The 19,054-nt window shown below is 48.9% G+C and overlaps 1 protein-coding gene across 6 annotated transcripts in view; it reads right to left on the bottom strand.

Moving 5' to 3' along the window:
• The window catches only part of GRAMD1B (GRAM domain containing 1B), a 690,584-nt gene that overhangs the window by 78,304 nt on the left and 593,226 nt on the right, over positions 1-19,054 (bottom strand). Inside the window, exon 1 of one of the 6 annotated variants that reach the window (XM_088457146.1) lies at positions 257-662. The exons of the other annotated variants lie outside the window; for them this stretch is intronic. Within the exon in view, the coding sequence (XP_088313272.1) occupies positions 257-460 (204 nt within the window). The 5' untranslated portion in view covers positions 461-662. Of the gene's footprint in view, positions 1-256; positions 663-19,054 lie in introns of those variants that run through there. 6 annotated transcript variants of the gene reach the window in all.

The following is a 19,054-nucleotide window of genomic DNA, read 5'->3' as shown; positions in this document are numbered from 1 at the left end:
AGGGTATGTGTGTGCATGGATGTATGTATATGTGCTGCGTGTGTACAGGGGTATGTGTGCATGGATGTGTATATACTGTATGTACAGGGGTATGTGTGCATGGATGTGTATATACTGTATGTACAGGGGTATGTGAGCATAGATGTGTGTATATGTGCTGGGTGTGTGTGTACATGGATGTGTATATGTGCTGGGTGTGTGTGTGCATGGATGTGTGTATGTGCTGGGTGTGTACATGCATAGGTCTCGCACTCACAGCTGGAACATCTTCCCATTCCCAGCTACTCTGGACAGCGAGCTCCTGGGGGAAACTCTGGATCTGTTCCAGGTACCAGAGCAAAGCGTCTTCCTGCTCAGGGTCCGGCTGCCACTCTGCCAGGGACTCATCCATCAGCTGCTCCTCCACAGAGTCTTCATCCTGTAGCATGGCAAGTACCCCATCCTCTGCCTCCTCCTTCATCTTCCCACTGTGGGGGTTATTATCTCCAGGCTGCCTGGCACTGCGCTCCGTCACTCCTCACCACCAGAGACAGCGGGCACAGCTGCGTAAGGACCACTAATGTGCCACTCTGGCTCCCACGCCAACTTCCAAACTCCACAATAACAAAGTGCAAGTAACTCCACTCAACTGACTGCGGGGTCTGTCTCCTGCTCACACTAGCTGTCCCTATCACACACACAGCCCCTCCCCTCCTCCAAACCCACGTGGGCCTCTGCCCTACAGTAACCCTGGCTGTGTCAGCCCCAGCAGATGTTATGAACAACACAGCAGCAGGAAGAGGGAGGAATCCTAGAGAGATCAACACAGGCAATCCCAGCAAGAGGAACCCACTCTACCATCCCACCACAGCACTGCCACTGCCCCCATACCATCCCACCACAGCACTGCCCGGCAACAGGGCCCTGCCACTGCCCCCATACCATCCCAGCACTGCCACTGCCCCCATACCATCCCACCACAGCACTGCCCAGCAACAGGACTCTGCCACTGCCCCCATACCATCCCACTACAGCACTGCCCAGCAACAGGGCTCTGCACTGCCCCCATACCATCCCACCACAGCACTGCCACTGCCCCCATACCATCCCACCACAGCACTGCCCAGCAACAGGGCTCTGCCACTGCCCCCATACCATCCCACCACAGCACTGCCCAGCAACAGGGCTCTGCCACTGCCCCCATACCATCCCACTACAGCACTGCCCAGCAACAGGGCTCTGCCACTGCCCCCATACCATCCCACCACAGCACTGCCCAGCAACAGGGCTCTGCCACTGCCCCCATACCATCCCACCACAGCACTGCCCCCATACCATCCCACCACAGCACTGCCCAGCAACAGGGCTCTGCCACTGCCCCCATACCATCCCACCACAGCACTGCCCAGCAACAGGGCTCTGCCACTGCCCCCATACCATCCCACCACAGCACTGCCCAGCAACAGGGCTCTGCCACTGCCCCCATACCATCCCACCACAGCCCAGCAACAGGGCTCTGCCACTGCCCCCATACCATCCTGCCACAGCACTGCCCAGCAACAGGGCTCTGCCACTGACCCCATACCATCCCACCACAGCACTGCACAGCAACAGGGCTCTGCCACTGCGCCCATACCATCCCACCACAGCACTACCACTGCCCCCATACCATCCCACCACAGCACTGCCACTGCCCCCATACCATCCCACCACAGCACTGCCCCCATACCATGCCACCACAGCACTGCCACTGCCCCATACCATCCCACCACAGCACTGCCACTGCCCCCATACCATCCCACCACAGCACTGCCACTGCCCCCATACCATCCCACCACAGCACTGCCCAGCAACAGGGCTCTGCCACTGCCCCCATACCATCCCACCACAGCCCAGCAACAGGGCTCTGCCACTGACCCCATACCATCCCGCCACAGCACTGCCCAGCAACAGGGCTCTGCCACTGCCCCCATACCATCCCACCACAGCACTGCCCAGCAACAGGGCTCTGCCACTGACCCCATACCATCCCACCACAGCACTGCGCAGCAACAGGGCTCTGCCACTGCCCCCATACCATCCCACCACAGCACTGCCACTGCCCCCATACCATCCCACCACAGCACTGCCCAGCAACAGGGCTCTGCCACTGCCCCCATATCATCCCACTACAGCACTGCCCAGCAACAGGGCTCTGCCACTGCCCCCATACCATCCCACCACAGCACTGCCACTGCCCCCATACCATCCCACCACAGCACTGCCCCCATACCATGCCACCACAGCACTGCCACTGCCCCATACCATCCCACCACAGCACTGCCACTGCCCCCATACCATCCCACCACAGCACTGCCACTGCCCCCATACCATCCCACCACAGCACTGCCCAGCAACAGGGCTCTGCCACTGCCCCCATACCATCCCACCACAGCACTGCCCAGCAACAGGGCTCTGCCACTGCGCCCATACCATCCCGCCACAGCACTGCCCAGCAACAGGGCTCTGCCACTGACCCCATACCATCCCACCACAGCACTGCGCAGCAACAGGGCTCTGCCACTGCCCCCATACCATCCCACCACAGCACTGCCACTGCCCCCATACCATCCCACCACAGCACTGCCCAGCAACAGGGCTCTGCCACTGCCCCCATACCATCCCACCACAGCACTGCCCAGCAACAGGGCTCTGCCACTGCCCCCATACCATCCCGCCACAGCACTGTCCAGCAACGGGGCTCTGCCACTGACCCCATACCATTCCACCACAGCACTGCCCAGCAACAGGGCTCTGCCACTGACCCCATACCATCCCACCACAGCACTGCGCAGCAACAGGGCTCTGCCACTGCCCCCATACCATCCCACCACAGCACTGCGCAGCAACAGGGCTCTGCCACTGCCCCCGTACCATCCCCAGCCACCGAAACCTACAGCACACTCAACTACTCATTAGTCACTCAGAGGTTTCACTCATAATCAATAACTGGCTGCAATCTACAGCAGCTCACACAGAGAAGGATGTAACCATTAACCTGTATCCACACAACCGATAACACTCCAGCGTCTTCCTGCTGTATTGTCACATTCTAGCATGTAGCACCTGTGTAAGATACCTACTGAGAATATAGACAGAGCTCTCTTTCTGTGATTATTATATACTAAGCCTTTGAAAGAGATAACTTGCCGATTCTCCCGCAATGGCCGGGAGACCACAGAAAATTCGGTGGCTCTCCCGACCGCTCACAAAAGAGAGGGAATGTCTTACCTACTGGCCGCCAGCCCCCCACCAACATGGCGAAAGTGGGCGGACCGGAGCGGGCTGATGATTCGAATCGCGTCATCGTAGCCCAGCCCCCTGCTTTATAATGCCGGAAATATTGAGATGGTATAGAGAGGGTGTTTGGATCTGCGATGTTGCAATCGCGCTGCCATGCCCAACATTACCGCCATGCTCCCTGTAGCGCCGACCTGGCTGCCCCTCCCGGAGGTGGCAGCGAGAAAGTCGCATGTATGAAATAAAGAGGCAACCAATCAGCTCCTGACTGTCATTTTTCAGACACAGCCTGTATGTAACATAGAAGCTAGGAGCTGATTGGCTGGTACTTTATTTCTCTCCAAGGCTTAGTCCACCACCGCAAACTTCAACATGACAGCGTCTCTTTTATCCCAGGAGAAGCTTGTTCTGCAATCCATTCACAGACGGTGGATGTGTGTAAGGACATTACTGGGGTAACTCTGCTCTATCACACATCGGATGACGCAATGGTCGCTATGGTTACAAAAAAAAACTTGATTTTTTTTTTTTTAAATTCTTTAACAGTTTCCATAATGTCCCTGATTGTGGCCGACCCTCGCCAGAAGGAAAATAACCTATTAATGTGCCGGAGGCCTGCGCTCAGCTCACCCACTGAGCACTTACCCTGCGTCGTGTGCAGATTGGGAAATGAATGAATGACTAAGCGCGTAGCCACTGTAGCGTGGGGAAGTGTCTGCTGGGGACATGGGAATAGTGAGCTTATTGCTGGCTCCTGCTCAGGCTGACTGAGATAAGGACCTGTAGGAGATAGAACATTAACTGTATGGTAAACACAGAGAGCTGGGACAGGCTGGTACCTCCTGGCAGGAAGCACACTGGGGCATCCTCCGAGATGACAGATGGGGTCAGGCTGTGACCTAATAAAACAGAGGCTTTGGCTTCTGCAAGTTTCCAAGATGACTAAAATGCACTAATCAAAAGGGGAACAGGGAGAGATGGAAGCTGGTGGGGACTCAGAGGGGACATCAACTCAATATAAAATACAGATAGTGTATATTGAATGGAGGGAGGCTGGGGATCAGCAGGATACAGAGACACAAGGAGAATTGTCCCCAGCACATACTAATAGCCTGCAGCGGAGGACTGGGGCACAGTACGGGGGGGGGGGGGGGGTTGGGGGATTCTTACTCTGCGTATATGTTGCCGCTCATGCTGAAGAAAAGAAAACAGGAGACATGATAACATGCAGTAACAGCGGCACATTTACCAAAATCCCAGACACAAGAGACATGCAGGGAACGCACAGGCCCTTTCCAGCTGTATTGCTCCTCTTATGCGGATCACAGTACCAATAGTATTATAACTGTGTGATTATATGGTGCAAGGTTTAGAAGAGGAGAGAAAAAAAAAAAAAAAGAAAAGACTCCTATCAGGGAACACTCCTGTGCTGTATTGATGGCTACAAAATTAGTATTGGAGAAATAGGACAAACTGATTACATCTAAGTGAGATCATGATCATATGTGACATTTACATTAATGTCTCAATTAGCAGACAGACCACCATATATTTACCCATTTAATATATCTGAAATAGATGTATTGATGTTGATATTAAAACTAAAGTTTATTAAATTCTTAAAATGAAACATAGACACTCGAAAGCAACTTATTATACAAAGACAGCATAGAGAAATAAGAACATTAATAGTGTATGATACACTATATCTATTAACAGTGATCCACTATATCCAGGTCTATTTGACAGTACTGGAAGTATAGATATAAATATTTGCTAATGATATACACAACTGAAATCGACAATTCATCGAAATGCCACCCTAAATAGTACACATGCGATAATTCACTTATCACAGAGACCATGCATATGGTGCTGGGGGTATAGTTATAAATATATGCACAATTGGAATAGATAATTCATCAAAGTACCACCCTACCTAGTACACATATTAAGATGCAATATTTCAATGATCACAGGAAACATACATATGTTATGTCTAGTGAAAGTAGTCCCTCAATAATCCACCGGAACCAGTGAAAAAATAATACATAAGATGAGCCCACCACAGCCTTCTAATGTGATATTAGTTAATAAAGGTGTAATGTACTGTTATCTAGGGTAGGATATTCTAAGGTTGAGTGGATCCACCTGTATATTTAGATATACAAATAACATATAAAAAAAAAAAAAAAAAAAAAATTTTTTTTTGATTATATGGTGCTAGACAGGGCATACTACAGTACATAGCGCAGTCAGTAGACAGGGGATACTACAGTACATGGCGCAGTCACTAGACAGGGCATACTACAGTACATAGCGCAGTCACTAGACAGGGCATACTACAGTACATAGCGCAGTCACTAGACAGGGCATACTACAGTACATAGCGCAGTCACTAGACAGGGCATACTACAGTACATAGCGCAGTCACTAGACAGGGCGTACTACAGTACATAGCGCAGTCACTAGACAGGGCGTACTACAGTACATAGCGCAGTGCTAGACAGGGCATACTACAGTACATAGCGCAGTGCTAGACAGGGCATACTACAGTACATAGCGCAGTGCTAGACAGGGCATACTACAGTACATAGCGCAGTGCTAGACAGGGCATACTACAGTACATAGCGCAGTCACTAGACAGGGCATACTACAGTACATAGCGCAGTCAGTAGACAGGGCATACTACAGTACATAGCGCAGTCACTACACAGGGCATACTACAGTACATAGCGCAGTCACTTGACAGGGCATACTACAGTACATAGCGCAGTCCCTAGACAGGGCATACTACAGTACATGGCGCAGTCACTAGACAGGGCATACTACAGTACATGGCGCAGTCACTAGACAGGGCATACTACAGTACATGGCGCAGTCACTAGACAGGGCATACTACAGTACATGGCGCAGTCACTAGACAGGGCATACTACAGTACATAGCGCAGTCAGTAGACAGGGCATACTACAGTACATAGCGCAGTCAGTAGACAGGGCATACTACAGTACATAGCGCAGTCAGTAGACAGGGCATACTACAGTACATAGCGCAGTCAGTAGACAGGGCATACTACAGTACATAGCGCAGTCACTAGACAGGGCATACTACAGTACATAGCGCAGTCACTAGACAGGGCATACTACAGTACATAGCGCAGTCACTAGACAGGGCATACTACAGTACATAGCGCAGTGCTAGACAGGGCATACTACAGTACATGGCGCAGTCACTAGACAGGGCATACTACAGTACATGGCGCAGTCACTAGACAGGGCATACTACAGTACATGGCGCAGTCACTAGACAGGGCATACTACAGTACATAGCGCAGTCACTAGACAGGGCATACTACAGTACATAGCGCAGTCACTAGACAGGGCATACTACAGTACATAGCGCAGTCACTAGACAGGGCATACTACAGTACATAGCGCAGTGCTAGACAGGGCATACTACAGTACATAGCGCAGTGCTAGACAGGGCATACTACAGTACATAGCGCAGTGCTAGACAGGGCATACTACAGTACATAGCGCAGTGCTAGACAGGGCATACTACAGTACATAGCGCAGTCACTAGACAGGGCATACTACAGTACATAGCGCAGTCAGTAGACAGGGCATACTACAGTACATAGCGCAGTCACTACACAGGGCATACTACAGTACATAGCGCAGTCACTTGACAGGGCATACTACAGTACATAGCGCAGTCCCTAGACAGGGCATACTACAGTACATGGCGCAGTCACTAGACAGGGCATACTACAGTACATGGCGCAGTCACTAGACAGGGCATACTACAGTACATGGCGCAGTCACTAGACAGGGCATACTACAGTACATGGCGCAGTCAGTAGACAGGGCATACTACAGTACATAGCGCAGTCAGTAGACAGGGCATACTACAGTACATAGCGCAGTCAGTAGACAGGGCATACTACAGTACATAGCGCAGTCAGTAGACAGGGCATACTACAGTACATAGCGCAGTCAGTAGACAGGGCATACTACAGTACATAGCGCAGTCACTAGACAGGGCATACTACAGTACATAGCGCAGTCACTAGACAGGGCATACTACAGTACATAGCGCAGTCACTAGACAGGGCATACTACAGTACATAGCGCAGTGCTAGACAGGGCATACTACAGTACATGGCGCAGTCACTAGACAGGGCATACTACAGTACATGGCGCAGTCACTAGACAGGGCATACTACAGTACATGGCGCAGTCACTAGACAGGGCATACTACAGTACATAGCGCAGTCACTAGACAGGGCATACTACAGTACATAGCGCAGTCACTAGACAGGGCATACTACAGTACATAGCGCAGTGCTAGACAGGGCATACTACAGTACATAGCGCAGTGCTAGACAGGGCATACTACAGTACATAGCGCAGTGCTAGACAGGGCATACTACAGTACATAGCGCAGTGCTAGACAGGGCATACTACAGTACATAGCGCAGTCACTAGACAGGGCATACTACAGTACATAGCGCAGTCAGTAGACAGGGCATACTACAGTACATAGCGCAGTCACTACACAGGGCATACTACAGTACATAGCGCAGTCACTTGACAGGGCATACTACAGTACATAGCGCAGTCCCTAGACAGGGCATACTACAGTACATGGCGCAGTCACTAGACAGGGCATACTACAGTACATGGCGCAGTCACTAGACAGGGCATACTACAGTACATGGCGCAGTCACTAGACAGGGCATACTACAGTACATGGCGCAGTCACTAGACAGGGCATACTACAGTACATGGCGCAGTCAGTAGACAGGGCATACTACAGTACATGGCGCAGTCAGTAGACAGGGCATACTACAGTACATAGCGCAGTCAGTAGACAGGGCATACTACAGTACATAGCGCAGTCAGTAGACAGGGCATACTACAGTACATAGCGCAGTCACTAGACAGGGCATACTACAGTACATAGCGCAGTCACTAGACAGGGCATACTACAGTACATAGCGCAGTCACTAGACAGGGCATACTACAGTACATAGCGCAGTGCTAGACAGGGCATACTACAGTACATGGCGCAGTCACTAGACAGGGCATACTACAGTACATGGCGCAGTCACTAGACAGGGCATACTACAGTACATGGCGCAGTCACTAGACAGGGCGTACTACAGTACATGGCGCAGTCACTAGACAGGGCGTACTACAGTACATGGCGCAGTCACTAGACAGGGCGTACTACAGTACATGGCGCAGTCACTAGACAGGGCGTACTACAGTACATGGCGCAGTCACTAGACAGGGCGTACTACAGTACATGGCGCAGTCACTAGACAGGGCGTACTACAGTACATGGCGCAGTCACTAGACAGGGCGTACTACAGTACATGGCGCAGTCACTAGACAGGGCGTACTACAGTACATGGCGCAGTCACTAGACAGGGCGTACTACAGTACATGGCGCAGTCACTAGACAGGGCGTACTACAGTACATGGCGCAGTCACTAGACAGGGCGTACTACAGTACATGGCGCAGTCACTAGACAGGGCGTACTACAGTACATGGCGCAGTCACTAGACAGGGCGTACTACAGTACATGGCGCAGTCACTAGACAGGGCGTACTACAGTACATGGCGCAGTCACTAGACAGGGCGTACTACAGTACATGGCGCAGTCACTAGACAGGGCGTACTACAGTACATGGCGCAGTCACTAGACAGGGCGTACTCTACAGTACATAGCGCAGTGCTAGACAGGGCATACTACAGTACATGGCGCAGTCACTAGACAGGGCATACTACAGTACATGGCGCAGTCACTAGACAGGGCATACTACAGTACATGGCGCAGTCGCTAGACAGGGCATACTACAGTACATAGCGCAGTCGCAAGACAGGGCATACTACAGTACATAGCGCAGTCCCTAGACAGGGCATACTACAGTACATAGCGCAGTCACTAGACAGGGCATACTACAGTACATAGCGCAGTGCTAGACAGGGCATACTACAGTACATAGCGCAGTCACTAGACAGGGCATACTACAGTACATAGCGCAGTCACTAGACAGTGCATACTACAGTACATAGCGCAGTCACTAGACAGGGCATACTACAGTACATGGCGCAGTCACTAGACAGGGCATACTACAGTACATGGCGCAGTCACTAGACAGGGCATACTACAGTACATGGCGCAGTGCTAGACAGGGCATACTACAGTAGATAGCGCAGTCACTAGACAGGGCATACTACAGTACATAGCGCAGTCACTAGACAGGGCATACTACAGTACATAGCGCAGTCACTAGACAGGACATACTACAGTACATGGCGCAGTCACTAGACAGGACATACTACAGTACATGGCGCAGTCACTAGACAGGGGATACTACAGTACATGGCGCAGTCACTAGACAGGGGATACTACAGTACATGGCGCAGTCCCTAGACAGGGCATACTACAGTACATGGCGCAGTCACTAGACAGGGCATACTACAGTACATGGCGCAGTCACTAGACAGGGCATACTACAGTACATGGCGCAGTCACTAGACAGGGCATACTACAGTACATAGCGCAGTGCTAGACAGGGCATACTACAGTACATAGCGCAGTCACTAGACAGGGCATACTACAGTACATAGCGCAGTCACTAGACAGGGCATACTACAGTACATAGCGCAGTCACTAGACAGGGCATACTACAGTACATGGCGCAGTTACTAGACAGGGCATACTACAGTACATGGCGCAGTGACTAGACAGGGCATACTACAGTACACGGCGCAGTGACTAGACAGGGCATACTACAGTACACGGCGCAGTGACTAGACAGTACATAGCGCAGTCGCTAGACAGGGCATACTACAGTACATGGCGCAGTCACTAGACAGGGCATACTACAGTACATGGCGCAGTGACTAGACAGGGCATACTACAGTACATGGCGCAGTGACTAGACAGGGCATACTACAGTACACGGCGCAGTGACTAGACAGTACATAGCGCAGTCGCTAGACAGGGCATACTACAGTACATAGCGCAGTCAGTAGACAGGGCATACTACAGTACATGGCGCAGTGACTAGACAGGGCATACTACAGTACATGGCGCAGTGACTAGAGAGGGCATACTACAGTACATGGCGCGGTCGCAAGACAGGGCATACTACAGAACATGGCGCGGTCGCTAGACAGGGCATACTACAGAACATGGCGCGGTCGCTAGACAGGGCATACTACAGTACATGGCGCGGTCGCTAGACAGGGCATACTACAGTACATGGCGCGGTCGCTAGACAGGGCATACTACAGTACATGGCGCGGTCGCTAGACAGGGCATACTACAGTACATGGCGCTGTCGCTAGACAGGGCATACTACAGTACACGGCGCTGTCGCTAGACAGGGCATACTACAGTACACGGCGCGGTCGCTAGACAGGGCATACTACAGAACACGGCGCGGTCGCTAGACAGGGCATACTACAGTACACGGCGCGGTCGCTAGACAGGGCATACTACAGTACACGGCGCGGTCGCTAGACAGGGCATACTACAGTACACGGCGCGGTCGCTAGACAGGGCATACTACAGTACACGGCGCGGTCGCTAGACAGGGCATACTACAGTACACGGCGCGGTCGCTAGACAGGGCATACTACAGTACACGGCGCGGTCGCTAGACAGGGCATACTACAGTACACGGCGCGGTCGCTAGACAGGGCATACTACAGTACACGGCGCGGTCGCTAGACAGGGCATACTACAGTACACGGCGCGGTCGCTAGACAGGGCATACTACAGTACACGGCGCGGTCGCTAGACAGGGCATACTACAGTACACAGCGGGGTCGCTAGACAGGGCATACTACAGTACACGGCGCGGTCGCTGGACAGGGCATACTACAGTACACGGCGCGGTCGCTGGACAGGGCATACTACAGTACACGGCGCGGTCGCTGGACAGGGCATACTACAGTACACGGCGCAGTGACTAGACAGGGCATACTACAGTACATGGCGCAGTGACTAGACAGGGCATACTACAGTACACGGCGCAGTGACTAGACAGGGCATACTACAGTACACGGCGCAGTGACTAGACAGGGCATACTACAGTACACGGCGCAGTGACTAGACAGGGCATACTACAGGCATACTACAGTACATAGCGCGGTCGCTAGACAGGGCATACTACAGTACATAGCGCGGTCGCTAGACAGGGCATACTACAGTACATAGCGCGGTCGCTAGACAGGGCATACTACAGTACATAGCGCGGTCGCTAGACAGGGCATACTACAGTACACGGCGCAGTGACTAGACAGGGCATACTACAGTACACGGCGCAGTGACTAGACAGGGCATACTACAGTACACGGCGCAGTGACTAGACAGTACATAGCGCAGTCGCTAGACAGGGCATACTACAGTACATAGCGCAGTCACTAGACAGGGCATACTACAGTACATAGCGCGGTCACTAGACAGGGCATACTACAGTACATGGCGCAGTGACTAGACAGGGCATACTACAGTACACGGCGCAGTGACTAGACAGTACATAGCGCAGTCGCTAGACAGGGCATACTACAGTACATAGCGCAGTCACTAGACAGGGCATACTACAGTACATGGCGCAGTCACTAGACAGGGCATACTACAGTACATAGCGCAGTCACTAGACAGGGCATACTACAGTACATAGCGCAGTCACTAGACAGGGCATACTACAGTACATAGCGCAGTCACTAGACAGGGCATACTACAGTACATAGCGCAGTCACTAGACAGGGCATACTACAGTACATAGCGCAGTCACTAGACAGGGCATACTACAGTACATAGCGCAGTCACTAGACAGGGCATACTACAGTACATAGCGCAGTCACTAGACAGGGCATACTACAGTACATAGCGCAGTCACTAGACAGGGCATACTACAGTACATAGCGCAGTCACTAGACAGGGCATACTACAGTACATAGCGCAGTCACTAGACAGGGCATACTACAGTACATAGCGCAGTCACTAGACAGGGCGTACTACAGTACATAGCGCAGTGCTAGACAGGGCGTACTACAGTACATAGCACAGTCACTAGACAGGGCATACTACAGTACATAGCGCAGTCACTACACAGGGCATACTACAGTACATAGCGCAGTCACTACACAGGGCATACTACAGTACATAGCGCAGTCACTAGACAGGGCATACTACAGTACATAGTGCAGTCACTAGACAGGGCATACTACAGTACATAGCGCAGTGCTAGACAGGACATACTACAGTACATAGCGCAGTCACTAGACAGGGCATACTACAGTACATAGCGCAGTCACTAGACAGGGCATACTACAGTACATAGCGCAGTCACTAGACAGGGCATACTACAGTACATAGCGCAGTCACTAGACAGGGCATACTACAGTACATAGCGCAGTGCTAGACAGGACATACTACAGTACATAGCGCAGTCACTAGACAGGGCATACTACAGTACATAGCGCAGTCACTAGACAGGGCATACTACAGTACATAGCGCAGTCACTAGACAGGGCATACTACAGTACATAGCGCAGTCACTACACAGGGCATACTACAGTACATAGTGCTAGGATTCTGAGACGCTAAGCTGGGCAGACGCTTACCGATGTGTGTACCCAGCCCCAGAGTAGCGCGCACACTACAACAAACTGCATACACTCTTAACGGTTTTAGCGATCTGTCGTTCCGATCCATCAAAATCGGGCTTAAAAAAACAAGCTAAGGGCCTGATTCAGATCCACTCGCTCTGTGCGTTCGCAAGCAGCCCGATGTTCTGCGTACGTGCACGCTACGTTTTGCGCGTGCGCGAACTACACACTGCGATCGCAACCCTCTAGCTCGCCCAGCAAAGGCAGCCCATGGTAATGAGTGACAGGAGAGGATGTTAGTGGGTGGTAACAGAGGCAGGACACTAATAACGGGGGGTTGGAGATGTGAACGTAGGCGTGCCTGAGTGTTTCAACGCCGTTTTAGAGGCGTGTACAATTAACAGGCAGCGTCATAGTACACGTCACTTGCCTTTTTTTTTTACACTGATTTCCTCGCAATGCTTGCGGTAGGGTAAAACAATCTCAAGAACTGCATTAACTGCATTATCCTGCTCGATGTACCAATGTTTTAATACACTTTCTGGAGATGACGTGTGCTGGTGGACGGCTCTGCCTGTGCGATTGGGCAAACGCATACACAAAGTGGCCGCTCGCTAAGACATTGCATAAGCATCCAGTGAGCGTACGCAGATAGCGAGCAGATCTGAATCAGGCCCTAAGTGTGTACGCACCTTTAGACATAGAGGTGTACATTTGCACTGTAACTGGGAAAGGGGTAATAAGCTGTGTGTGACGGTGTGTGTAGCACACAGTATATGGTGATAAGGTGTGTGTGATGGTGTGTAGCACACAGTATATGGTGATAAGGTGTGTGTGATGGTGTGTGTAGCACACAGTATATGGTGATAAGGTGTATGTAGCACACAGTATATGGTGATAAGGTGTGTGTGATGGTGTGTGTAGCACACAGTATATGGTGATAAGGTGTGTGTGATGGAGTGTAGCACACAGTATAGGATGATAAGGTGTGTGTGACGGTGTGTGTAGCACACAGTATATGGTGATAAGGTGTGTGTGATGGTGTATGTAGCACACAGTATATGGTGATAAGGTGTGTGTGATGGTGTGTAGCACACAGTATATGATGATAATGTGTGTGTGATGGTGTATGTAGCACACAGTATATGGTGATAAGGTGTGTGTGATGGTGTGTGTAGCGCACAGTATATGGTGATAAGGTGTGTGATGGTGTGTGTAGCGCACAGTATATGGTGATAAGGGTGTGTGTGATGGTGTATGTAGCACACAGTATATGGTGATAAGCTGTGTGTATGTAGCACACAGTATATGATGATAAGGTGTGTGTGATGGTGTGTAGCACACAGTATATGGTGATAAGGTGTGTGTGATGGTGTGTAGCACACAGTATATGGTGATAAGGTGTGTGTGATGGTGTATGTAGCACACAGTATATGATGATAAGGTGTGTGTGATGGTGTATGTAGCACACAGTATATGATGATAAGGTGTGTGTGATGGTGTATGTAGCACACAGTATAGGGTGATAAAGTGTGTGTGATGGTGTGTGTAGCACACAGTATATGGTGATAAGGTGTGTGTGATGGTGTATGTAGCACACAGTATATGGTGATAAGGTGTGTGATGGTGTGTGTAGCACACAGTATATGGTGAATGGGTGTGTGTGATGGAGTGTAGCACACAGTATATGATGATAAGGTGTGTGATGGTGTGTGTAGCACACAGTATATGATGATAAGGTGTGTGTGATGGTATATGTAGCACACAGTATATGGTGATAAGGTGTGTGTGATGGTATATGTAGCACACAGTATATGGTGATAAGGTGTGTGTGATGGTGTGTAGCACACAGTATATGATGATAAGGTGTGTGTGATGGTGTATGTAGCACACAGTATATGATGATAAGGTGTGTGATGGTGTATGTAGCACACAGTATATGGTGATAAGGTGTGTGTGATGGTGTATGTAGCACACAGTATATGGTGATAAGGTGTGTGTGATGGTGTGTAGCACACAGTATATGGTGATAAGGTGTGTGTGATGGTGTGTAGCACACAGTATATGGTGATAAGGTGTGTGTGATGGTGTGTGTAGCACACAGTATATGGTGATAAGGTGTGTGTGATGGTGTATGTAGCACACAGTATAAGATGATAAGGTGTGTGTGATGGAGTGTAGCACACAGTATAGGGTGATAATGTGTGTGTGATGGTGTATGTAGCACACAGTATATGATGATAAGGTGTGTGTGATGGTGTATGTAGCACACAGTATATGGTGATAAGGTGTGTGTGATGGTGTATGTAGCACACAGTATATGGTGATAAGGTGTGTGTGATGGTGTGTAGCACACAGTATATGGTGATAAGGTGTGTGTGATGGTGTGTGTAGCACACAGTATATGATGATAAGGTGTGTGTGATGGTGTGTAGCACATAGTATATGGTGATAAGGTGTGTGTGATGGTGTGTGTAGCACACAGTATATGGTGATAAGGTGTGTGATGGTGTATGTAGCACACAGTATATGGTGATAAGGTGTGTGTGATGGTGTGTAGCACACAGTATATGATGATAAGGTGTGTGTGATGGTGTGTAGCACACAGTATATGATGATAAGGTGTGTGTGATGGTGTGTAGCACACAGTATATGATGATAAGGTGTGTGTGATGGTGTGTAGCACACAGTATATGATGATAAGGTGTGTGTGATGGTGTGTGTAGCACACAGTGTATGGTGATAAGGTGTGTGTGACGGTGTATGTAGCACACAGTATATGGTGATAAGGTGTGTGTGATGGTGTATGTAGCACACAGTATAAGATGATAAGGTGTGTGTGATGGTGTGTGTAGCACACAGTATATGATGATAAGGTGTGTGTGATGGTGTGTAGCACACAGTATATGATGATAAGGTGTGTGTGATGGTGTATGTAGCACACAGTATATGATGATAAGGTGTGTGTGATGGTGTGTAGCACACAGTATATGATGATAAGGTGTGTGTGATGGTGTATGTAGCACACAGTATATGATGATAAGGTGTGTGTGATGGTGTGTAGCACACAGTATATGGTGATAAGGTGTGTGTGATGGTGTATGTAGCACACAGTATATGATGATAAGGTGTGTGTGATGGTGTGTAGCACACAGTATATGGTGATAAGGTGTGTGTGATGGTGTATGTAGCACACAGTATATGATGATAAGGTGTGTGTGATGGTGTGTAGCACACAGTAAATGGTGATAAGGTGTGTGTGATGGTGTGTGTAGCATACAGTATATGATGATAAGGTGTGTGTGATGGTGTGTAGCACACAGTATATGGTGATAAGGTGTGTGTGATGGTGTGTAGCACACAGTATATGGTGATAAGGTGTGTGTGATGGTGTGTGTAGCACACAGTATATGATGATAAGGTGTGTGTGATGGTGTATGTAGCACACAGTATATGGTGATAAGGTGTGTGTAGCACACAGTATATGATGATAAGGTGTGTGTGATGGTGTGTAGCACACAGTATATGATGATAAGGTGTGTGTGATGGTGTGTAGCACACAGTATATGGTGATAAGGTGTGTGTAGCACACAGTATATGATGATAAGGTGTGTGTAGCACACAGTATATGATGATAAGGTGTGTGTGATGGTGTGTAGCACACAGTATATGGTGATAAGGTGTGTGTGATGGTATGTGTAGCACACAGTATATGATGATAAAGTGTGTGTGATGGTTTGTGTAGCACACAGTATATGATGATAAGGTGTGTGTGATGGTGTGTAGCACACAATATATGATGATAAGGTGTGTGTGATGGTATGTGTAGCACACAGTATATGATGATAAGGTGTGTGTGATGGTGTGTGTAGCACACAGTATATGATGATAAGGTGTGTGTGATGGTGTGTGTAGCACACAGTATATGATGATAAGGTGTGTGTGATGGTGTATGTAGCACACAGTATATGGTGATAAGGTGTGTGTGATGGTGTGTAGCACACAGTATATGGTGATAAGGTGTGTGTGATGGTGTGTAGCACACAGTATATGATGATAAGGTGTGTGTGATGGTGTATGTAGCACACAGTATATGATGATAAGGTGTGTGTGATGGTGTGTAGCACACAGTATATGATGATAAGGTGTGTGTGATGGTGTATGTAGCACACAGTATATGATGATAAGGTGTGTGTGATGGTGTGTAGCACACAGTATATGATGGTAAGGTGTGTGTGATGGTGTATGTAGCACACAGTATATGGTGATAAGGGTGTGTGTGATGGTGTGTGTAGCACACAGTATATGGTGATAAGGTGTGTGTGATGGTGTATGTAGCACACAGTATATGATGATAAGGTGTGTGTGATGGTGTATGTAGCACACAGTATACGGTGATAAGGTGTGTGTGATGGTGTGTAGCACACAGTATATGATGAAAAGGTGTGTGTGATGGTGTATGTAGCACACAGTATATGATGATAAGGTGTGTGTGATGGTGTATGTAGTACACAGTATATGGTGATAAGGTGTGTGTGATGGTGTGTAGCACACAGTATATGGTGATAAGGTGTGTGTAGCACACAGTATATGATGATAAGGTGTGTGTGATGGTGTGTAGCACACAGTATATGGTGATAAGGTGTGTGTAGCACACAGTATATAATGATAAGGTGTGTGTGATGGTGTGTAGCACACAGTATATGGTGATAAGGTGTGTGTAGCACACAGTATATGATGATAAGGTGTGTGTGATGGTGTATGTAGCACACAGTATATGATGATAAGGTGTGTGTGATGGTATGTGTAGCACACAGTATATGGTGATAAGGTGTGTGTGATGGTGTGTGTAGCACACAGTATATGGTGATAAGGTGTGTGTGATGGTGTATGTAGCACACAGTATATGGTGATAAGGTGTGTGTGATGGTGTATGTAGCACACAGTATATGGTGATAAGGTGTGTGTGATGGTGTATGTAGCACACAGTATATGGTGATAAGGTGTGTGTGATGGTGTGTAGCACACAGTATATGGTGATAAGGTGTGTGTGATGGTGTGTAGCACACAGTATATAATGATAAGGTGTGTGTGATGGTGTGTAGCACACAGTATATGATGATAAGGTGTGTGATGGTGTGTAGCACACAGTATATGGTGATAAGGTGTGTGTGATGGTGTATGTAGCACACAGTATATGATGATAAGGTGTGTGTGATGGTGTATGTAGCACACAGTATATGATGATAAGGTGTGTGTGATGGTGTATGTAGCACACAGTATAGGGTGATAAAGTGTGTGTGATGGTGTGTGTAGCACACAGTATATGGTGATAAGGTGTGTGTGATGGTGTATGTAGCACACAGTATATGGTGATAAGGTGTGTGATGGTGTGTGTAGCACACAGTATATGGTGAATGGGTGTGTGTGATGGAGTGTAGCACACAGTATATGATGATAAGGTGTGTGATGGTGTGTGTAGCACACAGTATATGATGATAAGGTGTGTGTGATGGTATATGTAGCACACAGTATATAGTGATAAGGTGTGTGTGATGGTATATGTAGCACACAGTATATGGTGATAAGGTGTGTGTGATGGTGTGTAGCACACAGTATATGATGATAAGGTGTGTGTGATGGTGTATGTAGCACACAGTATATGATGATAAGGTGTGTGTGATGGTGTGTAGCACACAGTATATGATGATAAGGTGTGTGTGATGGTGTATGTAGCACACAGTATATGATGATAAGGTGTGTGTGATGGTGTGTAGCACACAGTATATGATGATAAGGTGTGTGTGATGGTGTATGTAGCACACAGTATATGATGATAAGGTGTGTGTGATGGTGTGTAGCACACAGTATATGGTGATAAGGTGTGTGTGATGGTGTATGTAGCACACAGTATATGATGATAAGGTGTGTGTGATGGTGTGTAGCACACAGTATATGGTGATAAGGTGTGTGTGATGGTGTATGTAGCACACAGTATATGATGATAAGGTGTGTGTGATGGTGTGTAGCGCACAGTAAATGGTGATAAGGTGTGTGTGATGGTGTGTGTAGCATACAGTATATGATGATAAGGTGTGTGTGATGGTGTGTAGCACACAGTATATGGTGATAAGGTGTGTGTGATGGTGTGTAGCACAC

The sequence above is a fragment of the Taudactylus pleione genome, unplaced genomic scaffold (assembly GCF_031769625.1).
Source record: "Taudactylus pleione unplaced genomic scaffold, aTauple2 ptg000740l, whole genome shotgun sequence".
NCBI lineage: Eukaryota > Metazoa > Chordata > Amphibia > Anura > Myobatrachidae > Taudactylus > Taudactylus pleione.
This window is presented reverse-complemented; position numbering and strand designations above follow the sequence as displayed.